This window comes from Manis pentadactyla, chromosome 12 (genome assembly GCF_030020395.1).
Source record: "Manis pentadactyla isolate mManPen7 chromosome 12, mManPen7.hap1, whole genome shotgun sequence".
Classification (NCBI taxonomy): domain Eukaryota; kingdom Metazoa; phylum Chordata; class Mammalia; order Pholidota; family Manidae; genus Manis; species Manis pentadactyla.
In genome coordinates this window covers 2219625-2247294 of record NC_080030.1, presented here as the reverse complement: position 1 = coordinate 2247294, position 27670 = coordinate 2219625, and the positions used below count along the sequence as shown (strand labels likewise).

At 58.3% G+C, this 27670-nt stretch overlaps 2 protein-coding genes across 13 annotated transcripts; one reads left to right on the top strand and one right to left on the bottom strand.

Annotated features, from left to right (window-relative positions):
- Positions 1-8: 8 nt before the first annotated feature.
- Positions 9-12504, bottom strand: IZUMO4 (IZUMO family member 4). 8 transcript variants are annotated; one of them, XM_036890620.2, is made up of 10 exons: positions 12172-12504; positions 12011-12091; positions 11857-11928; positions 11421-11447; positions 11258-11333; positions 11034-11081; positions 10937-10951; positions 10615-10632; positions 10415-10429; positions 9889-10202 (listed from the first exon to the last, which is right to left on the bottom strand). In XM_036890620.2, exons 1-10 carry the CDS (start codon positions 12383-12385, stop codon positions 10112-10114), a joined length of 657 nt encoding a protein of 218 aa, XP_036746515.2. In that variant the 5' UTR covers positions 12386-12504; the 3' UTR covers positions 9889-10111. The 8 variants fall into 8 exon arrangements, 6 of the variants coding, with proteins under 6 accessions (XP_057345637.1, XP_057345638.1, XP_057345636.1 ...); XR_005025978.2 differs by having other exon boundaries at positions 10415-10707; positions 10873-10951; positions 12172-12503; XR_008992963.1 differs by having other exon boundaries at positions 10415-10632; positions 10873-10951; positions 12172-12503.
- A 56-nt stretch (positions 12505-12560) lies between these two features.
- MOB3A (MOB kinase activator 3A) lies at positions 12561-25622 on the top strand. 5 transcript variants are annotated; one of them, XM_036890622.2, is made up of 6 exons: positions 12568-12887; positions 14945-15255; positions 17011-17129; positions 20873-21357; positions 22957-23159; positions 24332-25622. In XM_036890622.2, the coding sequence occupies exons 4-6, from the start codon at positions 20937-20939 to the stop codon at positions 24359-24361; spliced, it is 654 nt and encodes a 217-aa protein (XP_036746517.1). In that variant the 5' UTR covers positions 12568-12887; positions 14945-15255; positions 17011-17129; positions 20873-20936; the 3' UTR covers positions 24362-25622. The 5 variants fall into 5 exon arrangements, with proteins under 5 accessions (XP_036746520.1, XP_036746517.1, XP_036746519.1 ...); XM_036890624.2 differs by having other exon boundaries at positions 14941-15255; XM_036890623.2 differs by having other exon boundaries at positions 14935-15255.
- Positions 25623-27670: the final 2048 nt, after the last annotated feature.

The following is a 27670-nucleotide window of genomic DNA, read 5'->3' as shown; positions in this document are numbered from 1 at the left end:
TGTAAGACGGGGGTAGATATACACCAGTGTTCAGGGGCAGAGTGGGCCATAGGATACTTGTAAGCAGGGGATTGGCTGCATAGCAGGGATGGCGCAGCGAGTTACATTCTGATTGGTATATGATAATGGGGAAGGAGGGGGAGAAGAGTATCTCTTGGCGCGCGCGGGCTTTCTTGTTGGCGCGCGCGGGCTCGCAGCTAATCTCCAGGAAGTGAAGCAGGAACCTCATGAACTGTGGCCATCTTGTTGTCTTTGTGTGGCTCCCAACATCTCCTCCCTTTCTATTTATTTCAGAAAGGTGGGCCTTAATCGAGTGAGGGAATAGAGGCCTGGCTCCTCCAGCAGGGTAACATTTCGCAAATGCTCTCGGTATCTTTTAGGGAGGAGAGGCAGAGCTGAAAGCCAAATTGATCTTAATATATCAAGGCTTTATGTACATATGGATACCAACCTCTATGCAAGCCAGGCGTATTCTCAGGGAGGACCAGAGAGGTTCTAGGAAGAACCCTCCCTTGCGGTACTTTGTCTCGCACTCATCTCGATGCCCATACCCTCATAGTTAGGGGTATGTCTGGTTCTGGCTGACCAGCATATGGGCCACATTAAGTACGGTGCCAGAATCGATGGTACCATGGTTGAGGCGCCTGTAAAGTTGAGAACCGGAGACCGGGAGCATTGGTTGGTTCGGTGTAAGACTCTTCATCACAGGCTGTAAGTCTGTGATAATGAACAGCAACCGCTGGCTTGACGAGCTGGTCAACCTGCTCTCGAATAAAAACTGTCAGTTTTCTTAAGGCCCAAGGGCCAAGAGACACTAAAAGGAAGAATCCTGCCAAGGGTCCAAGGATGGTGGGGATCAGAGTAGTTAACCAAGGGGTGGCAGAGGTCTAGTTTTTATACCAGGCCTCATCCTTTTCTCTTTGTTTTTGCCTGGCTTCTAGGTTTTTCTTAACTTTATCAATGCTATCTTGCACTAACCCTGTTTTGTCTTTATAGAAGCAACATTCTTCTTTAAGAGCAGCGCAGAGGCCTCCTTCTTTCAGGAAAAGGAGGTCTAACCCTCGGCGATTTTGGAGCACTACCTCAGAGAGAGAGACAACAGATTCTTTCAGGCTGTCTAAACCTTCTTGCAGATTTTGTATGTCTTTATCAATAGCCTGACTAAGAGCATAATATTGTTGTTTAGAAGTAATTATGGAGGCAATGCCTGTTCCAGCCCCAGCTGCTCTTAATCTTAATATCACAGATAAGGTAATGGCGGTTACTGGCTCACGCTTAGTGCGAGTAGAGCCCGAGTAATATGGAAGGAGGTCTTCGGTGGGATGTATGGAAATCTTGGGCATGAGCATGACTAAAACACAATATTCATTGTTAGATATTAGCAAGCGCGGGTTAACAGAGGGCGTTATGCCAAAGGAGCAAGCAAAATAAGTACCGTTGGGCGCGACAAGGAATTCATAGGACAGCGGGGGTGAGAAGGAGCTGTTACAAATGGGTATTAGCTGAGGGGGTAGACGCAAGACGGGGCTATGTATACAGAGGCCTATTCCCGAAAGCTGCGTCAATGTGAGACCCGGAGAGGTCTCTGAAAAACGGGAGGGGTCTGACCAGCGAGTCTTGCTGGAGTCATTGGTAAGTATGAGGTCTGCTGAGGTGTTTACTAAAACTGCTATCCCTTCGTAAAACGGGGGAACGGGGGAGAAACATAACCAGCACTCGCTATATCCAGTGGAGTTAAGGGATTCTGCAGTCACATTAGCCAGGCCTTTAAGGATTTCGCCTGTAGAGGGTAAAACTGGGGGGAGCAAGGCCTGGAAAACAGTACTAGTAGACAGGGGAGAAGGGTTAGAAGGTCTTGGGTCTCTTGCCTTAGGGGCAATAGGGCCAAGGACAACGTGCTTGTTGGCGTTTGGAATGGATCGAATTAATTTGATTTTAAAAGTGAGCCCAGGGTCCTTTCCTGAAACATAAAGCCTTAGCCCCCATTCATGTCCCCTGAGCCATCTATCAATAGGGGCCCTTTTTCCCTTGTCAGTAAAGGCAATGGAGAGCGGTGTACATCGCCCCCTTGTGGATTGGGTGCTTTGACATTCTGGGGTAACAGTTGAGTTAGGCTTGGGATTCCAAGCCCTACTTACAGTTATATAATCCCAGGTGGAGCTAGGCTTCCAACTAGCATCTCCTGTAGTCTCACACCCCCAGGAGTCACAGAAATAGGAGTCTCTATATCCACATTTATAGTTAAGGGCTCGATCTCTATGAGCTCCCGGGCAAACATAAAATTCTGTTTCTCTGAGGTAGGTTCTCCTAGGGGTGTTGTTACACCCAGGAGAGGTGGTAGATTGTCCCTCAGGGTAGGTCTCAGGGGAGGTGGAAAAAGGAAAGTAAATGTCTGGGGTCCCCCAGGCTGCAGAAGCTCCAGCGGCCAAGTCACAGAGGTCAGGGGCAAGAACAGGCCATGGGGGGGAACTTGCTAAGGTAGAAGAACTGAAAACGACGTCTCCTGCTTCACTGGTGACTGTCCAGGTGAAATTGAAAATCTGATGGGTCCAAACGGGGCGAAAGGTCATGACGAGGGTCAATAGTGTAGAAATCTTCATTTTTGCCTCCTGAAAATAAACAGAAAGGGAAGGCTTCTCAGGGGTTAATATGCCCTGGACTGGAATTATTATTGTTTTTGCCTCTATTTGTGTCTAGGAGTTTAATGAGCCTATCTGGGAGCCATCGGGCATTTTGTGCCTTAGCATCATATATACAAGCATGTCCTTTCCCCCATATGAGCACAGGGTCAGGCCCGTGCCATGTGTTGGTCATCGGATCTCTCCACATAGCCTGTGCATAATTATCTGCCGTGGAGGGATGCCAAAGGCGATCAGCAGCGGTTTTACCCGCGGAGTCATAAGTAAGGAAATTAAGAACAAACAGTGCATGATTTAGGAGTGTCTTTGCATTACCTGTTTTCGGATAGAGTACTTCTCCCCCCGACTGAAGTTTGAATAACATGTTTTTAAGGGTTAAGTGGGCTCTTTCAACAATGCCTTGGCCTTGGGGATTATAGGGAATTCCTGTTATGTGCTTAATACCTAACTGCGCACAGAACTGTTTAAAGCTAGAGCTGGCGTATCCAGGCCCATTGTCAGTTTTTTAGATTTTAGGTGGTGGTAGATATGCCAGGCATGAGAGAACATGGGTAATAACATTTTTAGTTGCCTCTCCCGTTTGCAAGGATGCACATAGGAAACCACTACATGTGTCAATAGACACATGGATATATTTTAATTTACCAAAGGGAGGGTAATGAGTGACATCCATTTGCCATATCTCTCCTGGAACTAACCCCTGGGGGTTGATTCCGTTATGAGGCTCTGGGAGGAGAGTTAGACATCCTTGACATTGCCGAACTATTTGGCGGGCCTGTTCTCGGGTGATTGAAAATTTGAGTCTAAGAGTATGAGCATTGAGATGATGTAGTTCATGAGCCCGTTGGGCTGCAGCCAAGGGTGAGTCTGACGTGACAGAGGCTACTAATTGAGTCGCCAGATCAACTCTGTCATTGCCTTTGGCAAGCGGCCCTGGAAGGCCAGTGTGAGCGCGTATGTGCCCGATGAAAAAAGGGGCATCGCGGTTTAGAATTAATTTTTGCAATTTTGCGAATAGGGGGGAAGCATTTGTAGAGGGACGTATGTAAGGCACTGTCTCTAATAGGGGAACAGAGGTTGCTACATAGGCACTGTCAGTGTAAAGGTTAAAGGGGGCATCTATTAAAAGCTCAAAAACTTTGATTATTGCAGTTAGTTCAACAAGTTGTGCAGAAGAGAGGTCTGTCTGTATTCGAGTAACTTGCCCATTAATACTGAAAGCGGCTATACCGGAGGAGGACCCATCAGAGAACACCATTACGGCCCCAGCAATTGGCGTGGTTTTAGTCCTCTTGGGAAAGACAACTGGGGTCTTTTGAAGGAACTGGACTAATCTGTCTGCAGGGTAATGATTGTCTATTGTCCCCTGGAAGGAGGTGCAGCTAATTGCCCAATCATCATCATGTTGAATAAGCCATTGTAATTGAGATGTATTGTATGGGAGGGTTATAACTTCAGGGTCTCTCCTAAACAACTTGAGAGCTGCCTCTCGGCCTAAACGTAAGAGGGCAGCAACTAATTGAGGATAGGTAGCTAAGACTCTAGGGGGGGAGGCTGGCAAATGAACCCAAAATAGTGGATGGTTTTGCCAAAGGACTCCTGTAGGGGAGAAGGGGGTAGGGAAAATGAGCAGCCACAAACTTAGATGTGGAGAGAAGTAGCTAATGGTCTGTTCAGAAATAGCCCGCTCTACAATGGTTAATGCCCTTTGTGCTTCTGATGAAAGCGAGCGGGGGGAGGAAGGATCAGGGTCTCCACGTAGGACATCAAACAAGGGCTTTAACTCTCCGGTGGTCAGCTTTAAATAAGGCCTGAGCCAGTTGATGTCTCCTAGCAGACGCTGAAAATCATTAAGAGTGTTTAAGGAGCTTCTCTTTAACTGAATTTTTTGAGTGAGGATTTTATTAGAAAATAATTCAAAGCCTAAAAAAAGTTGGGGGGGGTGGACCTGGACTTTTTCTGGGGAAATTTGTAGTCCTCGATCTCGGAGGGCAGTGACTAGCTGTTGACTGGCCGCATAGAGCTGTTGCTGGTCAGGACCGGCAAGAAGAATATCATCCATATAATGGATAATATACAAAGTGGGGAAGAGCAACCTAAAGGGGTCTATAGTCTGGGCTACAAACTTTTGGCAAAGAGTGGGGCTGTTGGCCATTCCTTGTGGGAGAACTCTCCACTGAAACCGGGGAGAAGGCCCTACACAATTGGTAATGGGTATACTAAAGGCAAAACGTTTGCAATCATCAGGATGCAAAGGTATGGAGAAAAAGCAATCTTTTAGATCAATTACTAATTTGACATACCCTTTAGGGATGGCTATTGGAGAGGGAATTCCCGGTTGTAATGCGCCCATAGAGACCATAGTCTTATTAACCGCCCTGAGGTCTTGTAGGAGCCTCCACTTGCCTGATTTCTTTTGGATTACAAAGATTGGGGTGTTCCAAGGGGATGTAGAAGGTTCAATATGTCCAGCAGCCAGCTGTTCCTGCACTAACTCTATGGCTGCATTTAATTTTATAGTGGTAAGGGGCCATTGATCGATCCAGACAGGAACATCACTTTTCCAAGTAATCTTGTCTGCCTGGAGTGCAGGAGGAGCAACGGCCCTTACGAAAAATGTTTTTCAAACCCTAAACCTGAGCGGTCTATCTTAGGCGTGGCCAGTATCGGGTTGGGATCTCCCTGTTTTAGTTTGCCCAACCCCTGACCAGGGAGGTAACCCTGTGAAAGCATCTGCTGTGTTACAACTTCATTAGGGCTACACATGATGACCTTCATTTGAGAAAGGATATCTCTTCCCCAAAGATTTACCGGCAACCCAGGAACTACGAAGGGTTGAATGAATCCGGTATTTCCTTCTTCATCTTCCCAGTTTAATAACTGTGAGCTCTGTAAGGTGTTTCTTGACTGCCCAATTCCTTGTAGATGGGTCAAGGAAGCGTGTAAGGGCCAGCTGGAGGGCCATGAAGCCTGAGATATGACCGTAGAGTCGGCCCCCGAATCTAAAATTCCTTCAAATACTTTTCCTTGGATCTTAAGTTTAAGAGTGGGGCGTTCTTTAGTAATAGCTTGGATCCAATATAAGTCTGAAGAACCTGGGGTAGAGGAGCCTCGCTGCTTATGAATAGCAGGGTGAGATGTACTTAAAGGGAGGGGGAGCGCCTGCGCAAGGCGCTGACCTTTCATAATGCTGACAGGGCACTGGGGGGCACTAGCAAGAATTTTTATTTCTCCAGTATAGTCATTGTCAACTAAGGAAGGGTGGACAATAAGGCCGTTTATTGTGGTGGAAGCTCGCCCTAAAATTAGAAAATAAGTATCTTTGGGAGGTGGGCCATAAATTCCTGTGGAAATAATTGTAATTCCCTCTTCAGGCGTTAATATTGTTGAGGAGGAGGCACAGAGGTCAAGTCCTGCACTCCCGGGTGTGGCCCGATAGAGGGCGGGAGTGCTACAGCTAGGCTGTTCCCCGAGGCCGGCTGAAATGGAATTGGCTGGGGGGCCCGGGGCTGGCCCCTCAGCTCGTTTCCCTGAAAAGGGGGGGTGAAAGGATTTGTGGTACTGTAAAAAGGATTTGTTGGATTGTTACGGCACTCTTTGGCCCAGTGCCGCCCCTTATGGCAGCGAGGGCAAATACCGGGGACTGACCCAACTCTAGGAGGAGGAGCTGTGGTAGGGCATTGGCGAGCGAAATGGCCTGGCTGTCCACATTTAAAGCAGTTACGCATAGGCGGTGCGCCCTTGGGGAAGGAAGGAGGATAAGAAGCCGGGGGAGTTTGAACAGCGGCACCTACAGCTAAAAGGGCTTGGACTTTGGATGTAAAAGGATCGACATCTCTACACATTCTCAGCATTTCATCAAGAGTTTTGTCTCGAGTCTTACCGCGGAGGACGGCTCGACATGCCGAATTGGCGTTTTCATAGGCTAGCTGTTTTACAATCTTATCATTGGCAGCCGCGGAACCAAGGGTCCTTTCGGCGGCCTCTAACAGTCTGCTAACAAATTCGCTATAGTCTTCTTGCGAGCTTTGAGTGATCTTAGTTAGAGGAGTGTTAGCAGTCCTGGAAGCAGGGAGTGATATCCAAGCGCCCAAAGCGGCATCTTTCACTTGAGATAAAAGACCAAGGGGAAGGCGCTGCTGCCTGGTTTCAGAGATATATCTGCCCTGTCCCGTAAGCTTATCAAAAGTCTAGGACGCTGTTGGGGAATGAGGGTCTTTTACATTGGCAGCAGCGATGGTCTGACAGCGGTCAGCAAAATCTGCCTTCCAAGTTAAAAACTGACCACGGGTAAGCACAGCCTGGACTATACGCAGCCATTCACCTGGGAGTAAATGTCCTCTTCGAGACAGCGAATCAAGAACAGAAAGGGTAAAAGGGGCATTGGGGCCATAAGCTTTAACGGCCGCGTTCAGCTCTTTTAAGCTTTTGAAATGGATTTTGTGAAATTCTCTAGGGCCATCGGCAGGCTCGGCCGGCTCTGGCTCAGCCTGCTCCTCTCCCTCACTTTCTATTTCCTGAGCAGCAGGGGCGTCTTCGCCGTCGCTTTCAAGATCGCCCTCTTCCGGACTATGTGTTGTGGAGGTGGGGCCAGAGCGGGCGGAGGCCCGGGTAAGAACAGGAAAGAGCAGTTTTTTAGGTTGTTTTTTAGGTTTTGTGGCTGTAAGCGGTTTCTTAGAGAGGCCCCTTTGCGAATATAATGCGGGACGAACTGGTTGGGAGACAACTAATTTTTGGAGATGGCAAGTTATTCTTTGTTCTACTATCTGTGCTATTAGGTCTTTAGTGCTGGTAGGGGGGCTAACAGGACCGGGAGCCGGAGGGGGTAGCGGAGGGGCCGACGGGGGCAAAAAGGCCGGGGCGCAAACATTGGGAGGCTGAATAGAGGGAGTGTAAGAGGCTCTTTTCAAAACGGGGGGTGTGTAAGAAGGGGGGTTAAGCGACGGGGCGGCAAGGGGCCAATCTGGGTTGTGATACTTGGCCGCTTCGTCTTCTAGTTCAGCCGCGTCTCCCGGATCTAAAGGCTCGCCATTTTGGCTCTTAGTCACGACTGGAAAAACCTTTTGTGTATCGACAAAGTCCGAATCTCGAGGGAGAGGCGGATAAATGCAACATTTGGGAGGGGTATCATGGAGGGCACCGAGCAAAGATGGTGTCGGGCTAGGGGAGGGGGATTTAGCTGATTTTGGGGCAGGGGGATCACTCGAAAGAGACGATTTTGAGGCCGCCCGAGATAGGGGGCGGAGGCAATATTCTGCCACTGACAAGAGTTGACGTTTATCAGGGTCAGTATTTTCAACAATATCTCTGATAAGACCCCAATAGGAAAATACTGAAACAGGAACAGAGTCAGGGCCGTTTTTGATAAGATAATCATTTAAATCTCTACCTACTTTCTGCCATTTTTTAGGATGAATTTCGGGGCCATTAATGATAAACCACGGACAGACTTCATCAACAAAAATAAAAAACTTTACCAAGTCTTTCTTTTTAACTCGAACTCCTCTCTCCCTAAGTGAACTTTTTAGGTCTCTTATGAAGACCGCTTCTTTACTTAATTTAGTTCCCATTTTCTTGTAAGGCGGCCGGTACTCACCAGGGACGACGACCTCCGTGAGCGGCGAAAGGCGTCTCCTATTGTTTCATCAAGAAGGGGTCTGGCCAGACGATATCTTACTCGGGGGTCCGCCTGCGAAGGATCCGCGCCTCGAGCCCCACGTTGGGCGCCACTTGTCCCGTCCAGCGGGACCTAGTTATTTGTGGGGACGAGGGGGATCCGACCTGAAAGAAAATGGGGGCGAGAGAAGAGCGAAGGCAAGACAGTATTCTGATCAAGCCTTCAAATTTTATTGTAAGACGGGGGTAGATATACACCAGTGTTCAGGGGCAGAGTGGGCCATAGGATACTTGTAAGCAGGGGATTGGCTGCATAGCAGGGATGGCGCAGCGAGTTGCATTCTGATTGGTATATGATAATGGGGAAGGAGGGGGAGAAGAGTATCTCTTGGCGCGCGCGGGCTTTCTTGTTGGCGCGCGCGGGCTCGCAGCTAATCTCCAGGAAGTGAAGCAGGAACCTCATGAACTGTGGCCATCTTGTTGTCTTTGTGTGGCTCCCAACACAGCGGGGCTGTGGGGCATCCCCCTGCACGCCCCTCGGGAAGGATGTGGTCCCCACACACTGTCAAGGCCCCGGGTCAGGGGGTACATGGGCTCCGTGTGGTCACCCCCCTCTTCCCACTGGTAGTGGGGTACGCACGGTGAGCGGCAGGAGCAGCTGCCGGAAGGAAGGTCCTGCTTGTGCTTCAGGTCATGTTTCCGAGGGCTTCACTGATGGCGTGTGGGCAGGTCAGACCGGGTCAGCCGACGGGAAGCCCGGGTGGGAGGAGGCCAGGGAGCCAAGCCCAGCCCGGAGTCCTGATGGGGACAGGCCTCGGGCATCCCCCACCCCGTTGGCACCGTGACCCACCGCCCCAGTGGAGCCCCAGCCGCTTCCAGCCCTGTGCAGGCTGGGAAGGCGAGTGTCCAGGCATCAGAGACTGGCGGCACAGGGAGGGGCGCCGGCCCCCCCACCACACCGGGTCCTCTTTACCAACCAGCCCCTCTCCTAACGCCCCTGGGTGGCATTCGTCCAAGGCGCCCTGTGTGACCACTGGCCTACCCCAGCACGGCTTCCAGGGCCTCCCCACGGGATGTGGTGGTTACACCATGCGTGTCCCTGACAGAAACATGCTCCCGTGGAAACCGCGCCTGCGTTGAGTCAGTGACACCTCAGCAGGATGGGGGGTCCTGTCTCCCCTCAGGAGCCATCCTGTGCCCCTGCTTGGACACAGGGCAAGAGGGGGCTGTGGGGGAGGAAGTCATCTGGGCGGCCAAGGACCACCAGCCTTGGGACAGCACTGCAGGCACAAGGTTGGGCTCCTGGCAGCACGCTGGCCCCCGAGCCTTCCTGCAGTGCTTGGCCCTGCATCAGGCCACGCTGGGCCCGTCTCCCCATAGCCCATGTGGAGCATCAGCAGGAAGAAGCCACGTGAGAGGAACAGTGGCTCCCGTGTGCCTCTGGCTGAGGGACGGTCCGACACACGAACCTGGATGAAGCTGGCTCTCGTCTTCACCAGCTGCAGTCTCCTGTGTCATCCAAAGCGCCTACCCACCTCTGTCCCAGCCTGCCCAGGTGTGCCCAGGTGTGGGGATCGGCCTGGGAGCCCCAGTCCCCGCAGCCCCACCCCTGCTCCAACAGCACTGACCTTGGTGAGAAATATCGGGGACATTTAATGATTTCGTCAAGTAGCTCTGGGGTCCCACCTGGCGTCGATAATTTATACAGAAACCCGCCTTCCCCTCCTCCCGGCCCAGCCCAGGCCCCGGTGTGGAAGGGGGGATCCGAGGCAGCAGCAGGCCTGCTCCACAGGGTCAGGCTGGACCGCGCAGTGGAGTCCCGGCCCTGCGTCACGGTGGGGCAGGCCCTGTGGCCGTCAGTGCTCTGTGAGGCACTCGGAAGCATTTTCCAGAGGCAGGTTGGCCAGGTGCGGGGGCTCCAGACATGCAAATCTGGGTGACACCAGGCTGCAGGAGACACAGGTGCCTCTGTCCCCCTGCCCGTCCTCCCTGGTGTCTCTGCTGGGGCCACACCCAACACTCCCACAGCTGTGTCTGCAAAAGTGGTGGGGGGCACCAGGGCCACTGCCACAAATTAGTCCTTGGGTTTTGACCCCTGGCTTAGGCCAACCCCTGTCCCAGAAGCCCCCCCAGGCCCCTGCAGCCTGTGGGTCACTCACAAGGCTGGAGTGGTTCTTTGTGTCCGGTGAGGAGGAGGAGGAGGAACGGAAGTTTATTGGTGCGGTGATCTCACAGTTGTGGCAGAGCGTCCGGCGTGTCGGGGTGCAGAGAGAGCCCTGCCCACCCCCGCTCACCTGAGGGATCCCGTGCCAGCCCCCAAACCCCCAGAAGGCCTGGGCTTTAGAGAGGATGGGCTTACCTCGTGCTGGTGTTCTCTCTAAAAACACAGAGGGGCCCCATTTAGCCCCCAAGGCCCCTCCACTGGGCACATCCATCACCACAGCCCTGCCACCTGCTTGGGGCGGGGGTAGGACCAGACACCACAGGGACCCTTTAACCAAGATGATGTGCATCCCTTGTGCCAGCAGAGCTCAGAGACCACTGGAGGGAGGAAGGGGCTGGGGCTCTGAGCATAAGGCCAGGTGCTGCCTCCAGTGGTCACCCAGCACACGCTCACCTGGGGGGCACGCGTGACATTGCTCTGGTAAAACCTACGTTGGGTTTGGGGAGGGGGGACTTACTTGTGCCACTCATTTCTGCAACAGTAAGGGGATTGAAATCAGGGGCCAAGTGATCTCTGTTGGGGACCCTTCCCTGAACCCAGCTGCCCCAACTCACATGTAAAGGAGGAGGCCCTGCACAGCTGTCTCCCACTGTGCAGACGACCTGGGGAGACAAGGACGTGAGGCGGTGTGGCCCTGAGTCGGGCCAGTGGAGGGCCTTCCGCACCCCACCCCAGCCAGGTGATGAAGGGCCAGGGAGGCAGGCAGAGAGGCACTGGGGGTGAGCCTGGGGGCCCACAGACAGCAGGGGCCATCAGCACGGATACCCCCCCGCCATACTTGCAATTGTAGCCAAAGCAGACGACGTGCGAGTCTGTGCAGTCGGTGCAGGAGATGGTCTTGTACTGGAAGATGCCTGCAACACACCAGAGCAGCCGCAGGTTCCCCACAGCCACGGCCTCGGCCTCCGGGCCCACGCTGCCCGCCCCAGAGGCTTGCTCACCACAGTGACGCTCACAGTTGATGCGGCCTGTTTGCGACAAGAGCACAGATGGCACCCTCCTGGCAGGCCCAGCCGTCCCTCACTCCAGCCCGTCCTCCCAGGCCTGCCGAGGCTCAGCGCAGCCCGCAGCCTGGGATGGTAGCCTTACAGGACAGGCAGCGTCAGCACGTGGTGCCCGCGGGGCCCTACTGGAGGAGGTGGCACGGAGCAGTGGGGTTTATCCTTCAAAGCGCCCCGCTGGTGCCCACGGAATGGAGGGCCCTCTTCTCAGGGAGCCGCCCTTCCCCACTTCTGTCCCCTGCCAGCTGCTGTACTCACATCTGTCCAGCCTCAGCCATGCCTTGGCCGAGAACCCCCAGCCTCAACTGGGACTCTGAAGTACCCCGAGGCCCTGGGCACCACCACCCCTCCCCGCTCCCGGCCCTTGTTGGCTCACTTTCTATGATGGCATTCTGGATGAGCTGCACCTGCTTCCGGAAGACGGCCCGCAACTCGTTGGGAAAATACCCTGATCGGGGGAGACGGGGGAAGTCAGGCCCCGGCGTTCGGCCGAGAGGGCGTCGTGGGGCGGGTGGGCCTCCGCCCCTTACCCGGGAAAAACATCTTCCTCTGGTACAGCTGATCCATCTCCCAGTACACGGCGCTCGCCACTCCGTCCAGCTTCTCCCGGGCTGGGGCGGGGTGGGGAGGCGGGTGAGCGGCCGAGGCCGGCGCCCGGCGGGGCGGGGGTGCGGGCCCGCCACGCACTCACTGATCTCGGCGGGGATGGCCAGGTGGAGCTCCTTCATGGTGTCCTGGCTCCAGTCGGTGAGCAGCAGGCCCGACGCGGTGATGTCGCCCACCCACCAGGACTTGCGGTCCACGTGATGGCGGTAGAAGGAGAACTTCTCCGAGAAGTTGCCGTTGCAGTGCAGGCAGCCGCGGGCCAGCGCCGCGGTCATGCTCAGGCACAGCAGCAGAGCCATGGCCCGCCTCCCGCCGCTCGCCAGCCGCTGCGCCTTGCGCCACGCCCTCCGCCGCGCACCAACCGCCGGCGCCTCCCGGGCCTGGGCCGCGCCCCCGCAACGGAACCTCTGGGCCGCCGGCTCCGCCCCCGGGAAAAGCTCCACCCCGGTCACGCCCCACGCATGCGCTCACGGCCTGGGCAAACCACGGCGGGCTCCTCGAGGCCCCGCCCCGGAACGGCGGAAGGAGCCATGGAACCAGCCAATGGCGTCACGGCCCGTCCCTCGCTGCCAGGCAACGAGGGGCGCGGGCATGGCGCGCTCCCTCGTTGGTCTAGACTCTGTGCTCCGACTTCGCTTCCGGGGAGGCCCCGAGCGGTGGCGGAAGTAGAGCCGGCTAGGCGGGCGGGGACTGGACGGGCTCTACGCGGTGTTCCTCCGCGGCGGCGGCGGCCGGGGACGTACCGGGAACCTGGCGGCCGCGAAACAGCAGCGATCGCGGCCCGGTAGCCGCGAGGCGGAGGTGCGTCCTCGGAGGGGCGGGCGCGGGCGGCGGGGAGAGTCCGTGGTGACGCTGGCCTCGTGGGGCCCGCGCAGGCGGTGTCACTGACGCCCGGGCCCCGCCTCTAGTTCGGACTGCGAGGCCGCAGCCTTACGGGGCCCGGCCTTTTCTTAACAGGGCTTCTTGCTTCCCGGTCCCCAGGCCCTAAGCAGGGCCTGCGCACGGGGCGGTGGGGCGTCCGCGCTGCACGCCGGGGGGCTCCACGGTTCCTCGGCCCCTGCCGGAGGGCTGGCATTCGTTTGAAATGACCACGTGTTTTATAAAATGTCACTGAAAAGGGAAGGAGAGGGATTGGAAAATACAGAAAGTCACAAAGCGGAAAACCCCCTGGTGACAGCACCCCGTGGAGAGCCGCCGTTCCCTTTGGGTTCAGAGCCCAACGGTCTCCCGACGCAAGTGCATTCTTGCCCCCTCGCATCGTTGTTTGGGTTCCGTCGAGGCCTGACTGGCACGCCATCAGCCGCCCGTAGTCCAGGCCGCAGCGGTGGGGCACAGCTTCCGACCGTGTCACAGCCTGCCCGCCTGCGCTGTCTGGCTTTGGACTTGCCGGCCAGCCGCTGCCTCGTTTCTGCCTGCAGTCCACGTGGAGTTCAGGGGTCTCATTAGCCCATTGGACAGGCTCAGTGCAGCGTGATGCCCACGCTTTGGCCCCTGGCCAATGGCCAGGACAGGACGCTGCAGACCCCGTGCCCCCCCAAGTGGGTGGCATATGGACTGGGTGGTTGTCCCCCTGTGTGTTCGGGCAGCCGGTTGGGGTCTGCTCTCAGAACGCACTGAGACAGTGTGCCTGACGGAGCGGGACGCCCGTACCCCAGGGCACCCCGCTTACCATCCCTCCTCAAGCCACTGCCCCAGAGAGCACCTGTCCCCCCGCTGCCCCCGTCTCCCGACAAGGGGCTTCTTTTCCTCTCATTCAGCCCTTCGAGCTGAGCTGTCCAGTGCCACAGCCACTGGCCACACGTGGCTCGTGGAGCCCTTGACACATGGCTAGTCCAGTTGGGATGCGCTCCAAGTACCAAATACACACCAGGTCCCAGACATTCTGTATGTATTTTTTTAAAGGCCAAGTATCTCCTTAATATGTTCCCTATCTGTTAGGTATTGAAATGAGATCTTGGTGTTTTGGGGTTAAATACACTTTAATGTGGTAATTTCACATATTCATTTTCATTTTTTTTTTTTACTTTCAATGTCGCTGCTAGAAAATTTGGAATGATGCACACAGTGCACATTACATTTCTGGTGCCTTCCGTGGCATTTATTATTTCCATCAATGTGTGTAGCTCCTGATTTCAGAGGATTCATAGTTTTGTTTCCTATTTGTGGATTTAGTTATTAATTGTGATAAGCTACTCAAAGGACTTAGCTAAATGCTTGGTGTGTCACAATTGGTGAAGAAGTGTCAACTGTAATTTTTTAATGCAGTTTTAGGCTCACAGCATAAATGCCTCCTTCCCCATATATGCACAGCCTCCCGCATTATCAGCACCCCACCAGAGTGACGTCGGTCATAAGAATGAGCTCTGTGGACACATCGTGGCCACCCAGAGCCCATAGTATGTTAGGGCTCATTCTTGGTGCTCTGTGTTCTGTGGGTTTGGGTAAAACATACAGAAGTGGACCCCACGTCCTACTCTACAGGGCCAGCAGAGTACCGTCACTGCGCTGAAGGTGCCCCGTGCTCTGCCCACGCACCCCGCAGGAGCACCCCCCTGCTGCTGCTTGCCGTCTCCCGAGCTCTGCCTCTCCTGGCGTGTCCGAGGGTCAGAGTCACCAACTGTCCCTTCTCGGGCTGGCTTCCTTCATCCAGGAGCGCGCAGCTCCTCCATGTCTTCCCATGTGGCTTCAGGGTTTGGTTTTGATTTGGCCGCCCCTAAAGGAGAGAGCGTGTGGGCATCATCTTTAAGCCTCTTAGAAAGCCGAGCTCGGTTCCACTTTCCAGGCGCCTCGAATAACTGACAAGCTGGATTCTAAGTTGCCTCCGTCTCTCTCCCTCTCTCCCTCTCAGCAAAAGCCAGGGTGGTTATTTCAGTCCCTCACAGGCGTGTTCGTGGAGGTGCTATTTCAGTTCCTGAACTTTTAAGACGGTTCGTATTCTGAACGAGTCGAAGGCGGTCTGTCTCACATGTAAGGACATTCCAAAGGCAGCAGCGTTTGGCGCAGTCGGCCATTAATCATCTTCCCGGGAGCTCCCGGCTCCAGCGCTTCGTCAAGCAGACGAGTAACAGAATTCCCCAAGCGGCTGCCTCGGAACTTGGGTTTTTACTCCGGGAAGTTTAAGACGTGCCCCAGCTGGTGAGCCCTGTTCCTGATTTCCTGGAATTTCGAGGTTCATGTTGCTTCCGCAGAAAAGGCGAGTCCAACTTAAGAAAGTGGATTTCTGGAAAGAGATAGTCACTCCTACGGCTCCTGAGTCCCAAATAAGACATCAGGGCAGGCCCATTCTCCGTGGGGCCATCCTGGGCACTGGTGGTGGATAGGGGCATCCCTGGTCCCCACCATGCCCGGAGCACCCGCACTCATGACGACCACAAATGTCCCCAGACATGGCTCAGTGTCCCCTGGGGCCAAGTACAGCTGGGAGCACGGACTGGCCTGAGTGGACCCTGCCCTGCCCGAGGAGGCTGCTGTGGAGCAGAAGCTGGGACTGGGGGGTCTGGGGGAGAGGGGCGGGGTTCTGTTCAGGCGTCTCCCCTTCCTGCCACGCAGGCCTCTGTTCTGGTACATGTGCTGTGGGCCGAGGCTCCAAGATAGGGACACAGCTTGGAAGCAGGCAGCAGCCACGGGGATCGCTCAGGTCCCCTCCTCACTGGCTTTGCCCGCCAGTGCCCCTCGGTTTCCCGAGTGGGACTGGGGTGGAGGAGGAGGCGGCGGCTGTTGGCCCCTGAATCAGGCCAGGATGTGGCCAGCCTGCGGCGACCACCGCTCCCCTTGTGCTGAAGTTCGGGCTCCCGCCACACCTGCCCCTCCCCTCGTGGTGGTGGGGCCCAGGCTGGGTCACGGGGAGACCGGCTCCTGTGTCCGGGAACTCTGCCCCTCCAAGACCCCGGGGGTTCTTCCTGCCTGTCCCCGCCTCCCCAGGTCCTTGGCTCGCGGACACACTGCTGCTCCTCTGTCTCTGTAGCCATGGGCCATCTTCTCCGTGTCTGCATTCAAATTGCCCTCTTATAAGGGCAGCTGTCATTGGGTCAGGGCCACCTGCTGCTGGATGACCCGTCTTTCCATCTGTGGAGACCCAGTTTCCACACACCATCCCGTTCAAAGACTGGCAGTTCAGACTTGAGCGTGTCCCTTGGGGGCACACGATTCCACAGTAATCGGGGGTGGGGAGTGACTGTTGACAGGCACAGGATTTCTTTTGGGGTGATGAGAATGTTCTGGAATTAGCAGGGATGGTTGATTATGATTTTCCTAAAATCCGTGTGTTGTATACTGTAAAAGGGCTGGATTACAGTTTATGAGTTATACAGCTCAACTGACTTTTTAGAAAGGGTCATTGTGGGGGGCTGGGATATACGGAACCCCTTGGCAGTACCCAGCCTACAGTGGCCTCTGCAAACCTTACTTCCTGCCTTCCTACAGTACAAATTGGAGAACTTCACCCCAGAAACAAAGACGCAAGGGCCACACAGAGCAGCCCGCCTCTGTGATGGGGGAGGCCGGAGGCACCTCTGGGTGCATCTTGCAGGACGGCTACTTGCTGTATCGAAAAATGAACATTTAGATGGGGGAAGCCAGCCCTGGGGTGCAGCCTTCCATAGCCAGACAGATCTGGGCTCTGAGCATCTTCCAGCCAAACCCCTGGGCCTGTCCCTCCGGTGTCCACCTCGCGCAGTGTCCCTGTGGGGGGTGGCGCTGCCACGGCAGAGGCAGGATGCGGAGGCACCGGAAGGAAGTGGCGTGGGCTGGGCATGCTGCACCTCGCTGGGAGGGTCACACGGCAGTTGCTTAGAGGAACTGTGCTCTGTTTTGTTTTCGGGAAAAAAAAAAAACGGGGGCGGGTGTGTGTTGGGGCAGGGGAATTTTGTCATCTTACCTTTGTCACTCTAGAAGTTTCTGAGCACCACACACATCTCGTTCGCAGGAGGAACTGGGCCAGCAAGCAGAGCCCTTACGCTCAGTTCCAAGAAGCCTGTCCTGACCTTTGCCCACGCTGCCCTTGAGGTGTCCTAAGAAGAGCCGAGAGAAGGAACCCCAGAGACGGTAACTGGGGCACGGCGGGCAGCAAAGGGCGGTTGTCCCCCGACCACCTGGCCTCCAATCGTGCCTCTGAAGGGAGAGGCACTTGCCGGAGGCCAGCCACCCTTCAGCCGTGGGACGTCTGTTTCTGACCGAAAGCCGTTTGCTTTTGCGGGAACCCTGCCCATCCAGGAAGTTTTTCAGAAAATCATTTCTTCCACTTAAAAAAAAAAGATCCAACCACTTTAGAGAAGAGACGGCCAGGTGGACAGGGCCTGCAAGCTCCTTCTGCTGCCCTGTGCGTCTTCCAGGACTGTCAGGCAGCGTCCAGACGGCGGTGTGAGGGTTTGGGCCGCTTTCCCCCTGAGGCCCCAGGCAGGCCGCATGTCCCCAGGTAACATTGTGGGAGGTTAATCTCCCAAAACCATCCCACAGAGGCCCCGACATAACCCATGGGGCGCTGGCAGGTTGCATTTTTCTTTGTGGTATGATTTCTGCTGGGGGCAGAAGGTTAGCGGCAGGGTCCAGGAGAAACGTGAAAGAAAGACGGTAAACATCAGTCCTGCCCAGCCAGCACCCCCAGCTGGACCAGGGAGGTAGGCCCCCTTCATCTTCTCATTGCCAGAGGGGGCTGTGCAGGTTGAAGGAAGCCCAGGTTGAGAAAGTGTCTTCTGAGGTGCCGGCAGATGGTGAGGCGCTGGCTTGCCTTTCCAGCCGGTGCCCAAGGCCCTTCTGCCCCACACCTGTGCCCAAAGTGGCCTGAGCTTGCTTTGCGGATGAACCACCTGGCAGGTGGACCGGCAGGTCCCCCTGGTGTGTCCGGCACACACCCACGGCCTTGCGGGGTCCAGGATGCCCAGCCCCAGGGCATGGGCTGGTCTCAGACACAGAGGATCTACACAGGTGGCTCTGTTCATCAGCGCTTCCTGGGGATCTGAGGCTGGGCCCCGGCTGGTCCTGCCACGGTGGGAGGGAGGCGGGCAGGCGGGACAGGCAGGGCTGCATCCCATTCTCAGCAGCCTTCCTTTCTCTCAGCCCTGGGCTCCTGGAGCCGTGCCTGCCCACCAGAGCTGAGAGGGTCAGCTGCCTTGGAGCTGGGAGCATGCACGCCAGCTCTGTGTGGGCCCTGAGGTGCCCACGGGGGCAGCCTCAACCCCAAGGCTCCTGGGGCTGGGGCCAGAGATGGCCCGAATAACAGATGCAGTATGCTCTAAACCCCAACCTGACTAGTCATTGCCTAGGCAGTACTGACCCGGGGTGAGTCTGCCCCTAGGGGACCCTGGGGGGCATCTGTGGTTGCCACAGTGGGGAGCTCCTGGCATCCAGTGGGTGGGGCTGGGGAGGCTGCTCAGCCCCCACGGCGCCCAGGACGGCTGCCCAGGGAACGGCCTGTCCCTGGTGTTAGCAGTGCCAAGGGGGTCCCCGGTCTAGGCCTTGGTCTTTCCCCTGGTCAGGAGGGGTGCCTGTTCCCCCGAGGGTTTTTGCAAAGTGCCTAGCAGGGAGTCAGCTGGAGGCAGGAAGTGACGAGGGCCGCCAGGCCCGGGTGGCTGTGGAGAAGGAAGTGAAGGCCTGGTCTGTTGACAGGCTCCGAGTCTTTGCTGCAGGACACAGGCTGCCTCTAGCTGTCACCTGGAGCGTGGCTCTGTCCCGGTGGGCAGGTGGGGCGCCTCGTGGCTGTGCGTCTACCCGTCAGCGGCCACCTCGGTCGACCCGCACTGCTCGGAGCATGCATGTGCAGGTCTGGACGCGGGCGGCCACTCCCAGGAGGGAACTGCCGAGTGAGACGGTAACTTTTCGTGACTGCCAGCCGGTGGCCAGGGCCGCCGCCCCGTTCCCCGCTCCCCAGCCAGGCACAGGGCTCTGCTCTCTCCCCGTTCCCGCCAGCACCTCGATGTCAGTTTTGTTCACAGCTCTGCCCGCACCACGCGGTTTCTCCCGTCCCTCTGGCCCCGCCTCAGGGCCCAGCTCAGCCCGGCTCCCTTCAGGCCACAGCAGCCTCTTCACCTTCAAGTTCTCGTGCCTCAGGGTCTGCTCTGCTCGAGCATGTGACCGGGGCCCCCCGTTGGCACTGCTGCGGGGGCAGGTGGCCTGCGGGAATGCTGCCAGCGTTTTGCGTCCTGTGTCTGGTCTCTGGAATTACAGGCTCCCTTCTGGAAGACAGAGCGCGCGTGTGGTCCTCCCCGAGCACAGTGAGGACGCCGGCGCCCCCCTGCAGCCCCGGCGTCGGGAGGGACCCAGCCGGTCCCATCCTGGAGGTCACCCTCCTCCCACCCCCGGAGGCGGCAGGGCTGGCTTGAGCCCCACGGGGCTGCGGATGCGGCGCAGCTGTGGCTCAGCTCTTACTGAACGTCTGGGTGCTGGCTTGTCCTCCGGTCACTCTGGCCTGCGAGTGGCCCCCTGGGGCTGGCCAGGAGCCCTGGGCCTGGGCAGAACTAGCGATCTCCTGTGTTGAAAGGGTTGTGCACTCGTGGCCGTGCCCCGGTCCTGGGGGCTGAGAAGGGTCCCTGTGGGAGGAGAGGAGGCCTGGGAAGCCGAGATTGAGGGGTGCGAGACTGAGAGCTGAGAATACGGGGCGTCTGGAAGCGGGGAAGGGCAGGAGGGCTCTCCCCTGGCGCCTCCGGAGTAACCAGGCCGGCCTGCGCACGGAGCCGGCCCCGCGGGCCCACACAAGCACGGGCTGCTGAGGCCCCTGCGCCGGTGGTGACCTGCTAGGCGGTGTAGGACACCCACCAGGCAGTGCCTGCTGGTCCCAGGTCAAAGCAAACTCGGTAACTTAAGCGCGGGGCGGAGGGGGGACTTACTGTGACATCGTAAGTGGCTATTTATCATCCGCCGCAGCCCAGGGGCCACTGCTTCCGCTTCCCCTCTGCGCTGCTTCCTCTGCGGCTTCCACCAGTGAGCTCCCGAGAGACCCAACACCCAGCTGCCGTCCCGTGGTGGGAGAGCGCGTGGCGATGGGCTCGGCGTGGCCACTGCACCCCGAGCACTAGGCCACGTCCTCAGCCCTCTGACGTGCTCGTTACCGGAGGAGGCTGGGGGACTGGCGCTGTCGTTCCCACGTGGGCGCGGACAGCGCCAGGCGAGCCCCCTGGGGCGCCTGGGTGGCCGGGTGAGAAGTGTGCCCCCAGATACAAGGCCCCCGTGGGAGGCGCGGTCTCTGCAGGTGTCCCCCGGGTAGTAGGGCACTGTCACGCCAGAGAGGGGGCCTGAGGGGGCCTGACCGTACAAGGAGGCAGGGACGTGGCAGGCAGGAAGAAGAGCGGCTGAGGGCCCGGCAGAGCGGAGTCTGCCCTGCGCTCCCTCCTGGCTCTGGCAGCACCTGCAGTCCTGGGGTCCCTGGGCTTGCATGGTCGCCCCCCCTCCACCCCCACGTAGCCTTCTCCCCAAGTGCCTGTTGCCCTACAGGGACTCTCGTCAGTGGATTTAGGGCCACCCGGGTAATCCAGACCTTTCAGTCACATGTGCAAAGACCCTTTTTCCAAATGAGGTCCCGCCTGCAGGTCCCCAGAACGGGGCCGTCCTCTGCAGAGGCCCCGCCAGGCCCGCCGCATCGCCGGTGCTGTGTGCCATCACGCGCCCACTTCCGCCCCACAGGGACACCTAGGGGCCTGTGTTGGGATGCGTGGGTGTCCCCTGCTCTGAGACTCTTGGACACTGCAGACAGCTCTGTCCCCTTTCGGTGAAACCAAACCGCACGTCCTGGGCGCCCCGGGCTTCCAGAACAGGACTCCAAGGCCAGGGAATGACCCCTCCTCTCTGTATTACAGATCTTGGGAGCCCGTGGACTCCCCAGTGTCTCTCTGGTGGCGCCACGCAGAGGGTGGGGCCAAGATGGCCAACCCCTTCCTGAAGCAGGTCTTCAACAAGGACAAGACCTTCCGCCCCAAGCGCAAGTTCGAGCCAGGCACCCAGCGCTTTGAGCTGCACAAGAGGGCGCAGGCGTCGCTGAACGCAGGGCTGGACCTGAGGCTGGCCGTGCAGCTGCCGCCCGGCGAGGAGCTCAGCGACTGGGTGGCCGTGCACGTGGTGGACTTCTTCAACCGCGTCAACCTCATCTATGGCACCATCAGCGAGGGCTGCACGGCGCAGTCCTGCCCCGTCATGTCGGGTGGCCCCAAGTACGAGTACCGCTGGCAGGATGAGCACCGGTTCCGCAGGCCCACAGCGCTGCCGGCCCCACAGTACATGGACCTGCTCATGGACTGGATCGAGGTGCAGATCAACAATGAGGAGGTCTTCCCCACCAGCGTTGGTGAGTCGGCCCGCAGCGCAGCTCGCGCCGTCCTGCCGCTTGAGGTGTGCGGCTCTGTGGCTTGGAGGGCGTCCACCCAGCTGTGCAGCCCTCACCTCCAGTCCCAGCGCATCCCAGCCCCAGAGTAGCTGTCCCCTTAGCTGTCTGCCCCCCTCCCCAGCCCCCATGCACCCACGTTCTGTGGATCCGCTTGTTGGGGACGTGTCCCAGAAATCGGGTCATGCCATGTGGCTGTGTGTGTCTGGCGCCTCACCGAGCACCATGTGTTCAGGGTTGTCCATGTGGGGTGTGTGTCAGGGCCCCACTCCTGTCCATGACCGGGTGATGTTCTCTGTGTGAATGGACACGTTTTGCTCCAAGCTGAGGATCTTGAGATGGGAGAGTTACTCTGCATCGCCTGAGCCCTAAATGCTGTCACAAGGGTCCCCGTAGAAGGGTGGCAGAGATTCAACACACGGGAGAAGGAAGACGGGCTGCTGAGCCAGGGCGCCAGGAGAGGCTGTGGCCTCCAGAAGGGGCAGCCATGCCCACACCCCACCTCACCCAGGGGGCCTGGGTGGGGGCTTCTGGCCCCCAGGACTCGGGAGGGACAGGCGAGTCGTCTTCAGGCACCAAGCGGGGATGGTCTGTTTCAGCAGCCCCAAGAGACCCTCACCGACGCCGTTCCCACTGTTGGCCACGTGCCTCAGAGGACCTGCTGGGCCAGCTGGTGCTGGGCCCCTGGTGCCTTTAGCTTATGGGCCCTTCTTCGAGGACTGGCTGGTCTGCCGTCCTGGGTCCCAGCGCCCCCTGGTAGCACGGGTAGGGTCGTGGGAATGGGTGGCCTCCATCTGTCCTGGGAGACAAGGAAGCAGGGAGTCTTCGTGGGGTAGTGGGGGGAGCTGGGGAGGAACAGCATATGCCCGGCACTGCCAACAGAGCCGCGCGGTGCGGAAGGCCAGTCACATAACACATGGTTGCCCCATCCAGAGACACCAGGCCGTGAAACAGTACTCGGTCGGCAGTAAGAGGAGCAACTGCTGGACGGTGACACGCAATTAAGTCATGTGCACGTTCTCATTTAAACAATGCCATAGAAACCTACTTGAGATGGGGACATACAAATATACCACGTGGAAAATACCAAACACCAAAAAATATGTTTGTGCAGGTTATTCCCATCTATTAATAAATGTAGGTGGAGCTAGAAACGCACACAGGCACCCGGGCCACGCCCAGAGCAGGGGAGCAGACCACGGCTGGCCAGGCCGGCGGGGGGGCATTCCAGGATCCGGGAAGGAACGGGTGGCCCCCAGCCAGAGGGGCTGACACCGGCGCCAGTGAGTGCAGGCCCCCTGGCCCACGCCCCGCCGCCCTGGCCCACGCACGGTCAGGCCATGGAGCGGCGGGCCTGCCACAGTGCCCCGAGGGCCCCGCGGTCCCTGCGAGGGGGCTGGAGGCCGTGTACCAGGGAAGGGCTCCTCCTGGAGGCACGGGCGCCTCCGCTGCGCCAGGCCTTGGGCGGGGACTGCGCAGCTGTGCGACCTGGGGCAGGCACCCGCCCCCTGAGCCCACTAGTTCCGCCCTGACGCCGGCCCTGCCCCCCTGCCCGGTCTGCAGGCACCCCGTTCCCCAGGAACTTCCTGCAGGTGGTGAAGAAGATCCTGTCGCGGCTCTTCCGCGTGTTCGTGCACGTGTACATCCACCACTTTGACCGCATCGCGCAGATGGGCTCCGAGGCGCACGTCAACACCTGCTACAAGCACTTCTACTACTTTGTCACGGAGTTCGGCCTCATCGACACCAAGGAGCTGGAGCCGCTGGTGAGCGGGCGGGGGGGCAGCCCGGGCGCCCGGAGGCCGAGAGTCGGCAAGGGGAGCCGGCCCCCTGTGACCCAGTGACACGGGTGTGGCCCCAGGTGTGGTGGGTCACGTTGGGTGCTGGGTGCCACCCATGGGGCCTCTTTGGATTTTCACACGGATCTGCTCCTAGGGAGACACCGTAACTCGGGGGTTCCCCGCCCTGGCTTCGCAGGGCACTGGACCCCACGTGGGCTTTTTCCCTCTTGGGTTCCCCCACTGGCTAGGGTCTTTGAAAGTTTCCCTTAAAAATTGCTAAGAACGTGGCTAATGTTGTGAGCGGCTTTTGTGTGTGTATTTCCCTGCAGACATGCCAGTCAGTAACCATCTTCTCAGCGTTTAAGTTTTAGGACCAGGCCTAATGGGGGGAGGTTCAGTCTGGGGTGACGGAGTGTTCTGGAACTAGACAGTGGGGGGCGCTCCGCTGCGGACATGAACGCTCCTGAATCACTCGCCCAATGATGGCTGATGTTCCGTGAACCTCACATCTTGTTACTTACAAAACACCAAGCGGGGTTGCCTGCTGTTCTATGACCCGCTTGCCCCTTGTGGTTTGGGACGTGGTGTCCCAGTCTGTCGTCTTGTCTCCTGTGCGGATGCTGAGGGTTCTTCCTGGAGGTAGTTGTAGGGCGGAGTGTGGCTTCCCCTGGCTCTCGGCGAAGGGCCCTGGGATGGGCCGGCTGCTCCATGCAGGAGGCTGCGCCTGCACCTGGGCCTCCGCCCTCCCCAGCTGACACGGGATCCTGGGCCTGAAGGTTGTGTTGAGGCCTCTCATCTTCAATTCCAGCTGCTTTCTAGAAGTTTCCTTAGGGTGTGTGCCAGACTGTAGGAGGCAGGGATGGGTCAGGAGGCCACAGCCCAGGGCTGACTGCCTGGGTCTGTGCAGGCAGCCTCACCGGCACACGGGCACAGCCAGGTGCTCGCACACCGCTGCAGCGGCTCGTGCACGCTGGCATACACCACCCGGCCCACCAGCCAGTGGTATTGGCCCTCTGGCCCTCCATGGAGTCTGCACCCGGGTCCTGCATTACATGGGGCCCAGGGGCCCTCTAGGCAGCACCCCTGCCCTTTCACGTGTATAATTCCCGGCTGCTCGTGCGTCCTACCTAATCCAATGTCCTGCTTCTTCCCAACAGAAAGAAATGACCGCTCGGATGTGCCACTGAGGGCCTCCGCCCTGCCTGCCGGGCCCTGCCCGAGGACACTGCAGCCTGGGGGCCATGCCTCGGGAACATGACCATTTTCTAGCCCACGTGTCAGTGAGCCCCATGCCTTCAGTGCCCCCCTGTCCCCAGGCACTGGGGTTCATTTTCTCCAGTCCTGAGGTGGCAGCAGCCAGGGCCCAGGGGCACAGCATCACTGCACAGACTAAACCTGGACACTGTGACTGAGCAACAGGGAAAAGCCACTTTGTGAACCACTTGCCTTTGCCTGGAGGCTGCCACCGCGCCCAGGCCTGTCCCAGCGCCGCCGGAGCACAGCCGCTGCACGGCCTAGGCTGCCGGCCAGGGAGAGGCGAGGCCTCCCTGGCACTCCAGACTCCCAGCCTCTCCCAGGAGGCACAGCCTGGACCCGGCCTTGGCCTCCCTCAGCCCCTCCAAAATGTCGGCTCGTCTGTGCACAGGTTCCGGACCCCACGTCCGCGTCCAGGCTTCCCAAGGCCGCCTCAAGTACCCTCAAGGGTTTAGTTCTCATACTGTCCTTAGGACCATCTTGAGATGCTTAGGGGAGAGCTTTTTACCTGTACAGTACCTGCCCCCGTTGAGATCCCCCTTTCCCTTCAGAACAGCAGAGGAGCACCTGCCTGCACACTGGGATCAGTTTTGCCGAGTGTCTGGCTGCGATCAGCCTTTCTTCACACCTGCCAGCTTTATATCGAAACCTTTTGTCTGGTGGTACCCCCTCCCCAGGCTATGGGACCAAAACCCCAGCACAGTTTGGCCGCACAACATAGGGCCATGTGGCCAGGGCCCCATGGGGGCCTCGCTGCAGTGACCACAGGGAGCCACATGCTGCCCCAAGCCCCTGCCCGCCACCCTCCTCAGTGACCTCCCCCAGGCGGCCCTTCCTACCCCAACCACACCCGACTCTAGTACCTCGGGTGCCTGGGTGCTCCCTGCAGGAGTGCCGTCACCCAGCACACAAGTGCAATTAACGCAACCTGGGCCTCCGTCCTTCCAGACACCCGGGCCCATTCTGCAGGCTACGGAATGTATCTCCTTTAAATGCAAAACCAGGACCAAATGCCAGAACCACTGTGCCCCCCGCCCCCTCCAACCCCCCTATCAGGGCACCAGCTGTTGCCTGCGGCCCAGCCAGGAGGGGAAGGTGGTGGGGACTGTGGGTCAGGGAGGGCCTCCTCCCCACCCCCCACACCCCTGGGTGTCCACACATGAGCAGAATAAATTGTGCATCTTTGTACCTGTGGCTGCTTGCTAATGTTCCTGTTTTCCTGGCAGGAGGGCTGGCATGGGGCAAGTCACCACCATTGTCACTGGGGCACCCACGTCCTCAAGGGTCCAAAGGGGCAAAGATATGGTAGATGTTACAACAGTTTGTGGCCCACCAAAGCACCCCAAAGAGATAAACAGGCACAGGCATGGGTGGAATTGGAGTCCCATGGGTGCGGTTTGGGGTGTCGGGACGCATGTCTGGAAGTGGGGTGACCAGCGCCGTAGATGAGGGGCACACTTCGCCTTCTCCCCTTTCTGTTTTGTGTGAGAGTCCGGCACTTAGCAAACATGATTTGAACCCTGACCCTTTTTGCTCCGTGTAAAGGTCCCAGAAGTCTTTGGAGAGCAGGGCTGGGCTGTGAGTGAGGGGACGGGGCTGCTTGCGTCCCTGCCCGTTACCAGCGCTGTGACCCAGACACAGGATCGATGTACCTAAAGCCTTTCTTAATGTGGGAAACGGGGTCAGGGTCCTCCCTCGGGGTCCCTTTAGGCTCCAGCGGCCGGGCGCGGCTGCTCCGCTAGAGGGCGCGCGGTCCCTGTGCAAGGGGAGGTCCTGCTTCAAGGTGAATTCCACGGTATTTGGGAATTCCCTCTAGAGAAGCCACGGTTTCCTCTGCTTTGATTTTTGCAAACGCACCGCAGCGATTTCCAGGACTAAGGTAGGAATTTTGGGGCTGTTGTTTTCTGGAATAAAAGCCCCCAAAAATGTACCCATCCCGGTCCCTGAATGGCAGAGGGGCCACGCAGAGGGACCAGTCAAGGCCCCTGAGATGGGGGTGGCCCTGGGGTCCCGGGGCCCAGGCTCCTCACGAGGGTCCCTGGGGTGGGGGACAGGAGGTCAGGGTCTCAGAGAGACAGGAAGGCGCGGCCCTGCCGGATGTGCAGACGGAGGAGGGGCCCCGAGCCGAGGCCATGGCGCCTCTAGAAGCTAGCTGGAAGAGGGGAACACAGTCCTCCCGGGGTCCCCGGAGGGGCCGGCCCTGCCCGCCGGATCTGGGGCTTCTGACCCCGGAACTGTCCGAATGAACTCGCGTGTTCCGTGTGCCGCCGAGTCGTAGCCTATGCTCAGCGGCCCGGAGCTCACACGCCCTCCGACGGTGCCGTTTGGGGCCGGCCCGGGACAGGACTAGAGGGCAGCCCCCGGGGACTTCTCCCCCCGCGGGGCCTGAGCACCGCTCGTCCCAGCGGGGCAGTTCACCCCAAAACCCGTCCAGCTGAGAGAGGAGGTGGAGGCGCAGGTTCTGGTGTCGGGGAGTCTGGTCCAGCGCACAGGGTGGGAGGACCCTGCAGCGTGGCCACCTGGCCAGTATCGCGAAGGACCGTCCATCAGGAGCAGCTGGGACTCGTGTCATCTCAACAGACCCTCCGAGAAGGGCAGACGACCCCCCAGACGGCGCTCCGGGGAGCCGGTGCCCAGCAGGGCGGTGCAGAATGCGGGCACCCCGTTACTCGGGATTTCCAGGCCGGGGCCCGCCCTGTCCCTAGGCTCACACTGCCCCGACGGAGCGGCCGCTGGCCACATGGGGCTGCTTCAATTCTAATGAAAGACGAATTAAAGGGAAAACTCAGCCGCAAGAGCCCACGGGGTCTGGTGGCCCCATCGCCTCCCGGGCACGTGTCTCTGCCGGCCAGGTGCTTCCAGGAGCAGTTCCCCAGTCCGCCGAAGTCAAGGCTTGAATCCCTCCCATTGCATAAAAATCGGCGGCCAAGTCCCAGGGTTTGGCGACTGGCTCCCACCCGACCACCTAAGGGAGGGTGGGGGCAGGTGCACCGCGGGGACGCGCAGACCCGGCCCTCGAGAATCACCTGCTGCAGCGGCCGGAGCCTCAGGCATCTGCCTGAGGCGGCGCCGTTATTTTATAGCTGCAACAAATGTTCCTCCAGTCGGATCGCCCCGGCTACCCTCCGCCCACCTGCGCCGTGGCCCCCGTTTCCCCATGTGCTCGTCTGACCTACTTGTTCATAAAACCTTTTCAATGTGTAACTTGTCATGAATGTCACACAGATTTCCCCTGCTCTCTT

What these genes read in the sequence shown, in the direction of transcription:
- MOB3A (XM_036890625.2), top strand. Translation starts at nt 20,937, where the DNA reads ATGGCCAACCCCTTCCTGAAGCAGGTCTTCAACAAGGACAAGACCTTC. An exon ending in GGTCTTCCCCACCAGCGTTG is followed by an intron (nt 21,358 to 22,956) that starts GTGAGTCGGCCC and finishes CCCGGTCTGCAG; the next exon opens with GCACCCCGTTCCCCAGGAAC. An exon ending in CCAAGGAGCTGGAGCCGCTG is followed by an intron (nt 23,160 to 24,331) that starts GTGAGCGGGCGG and finishes TCTTCCCAACAG; the next exon opens with AAAGAAATGACCGCTCGGAT.
- IZUMO4 (XM_057489654.1), bottom strand. Translation starts at nt 2,600, where the DNA reads ATGAAGATTTCTACACTATTGACCCTCGTCATGACCTTTCGCCCCGTT.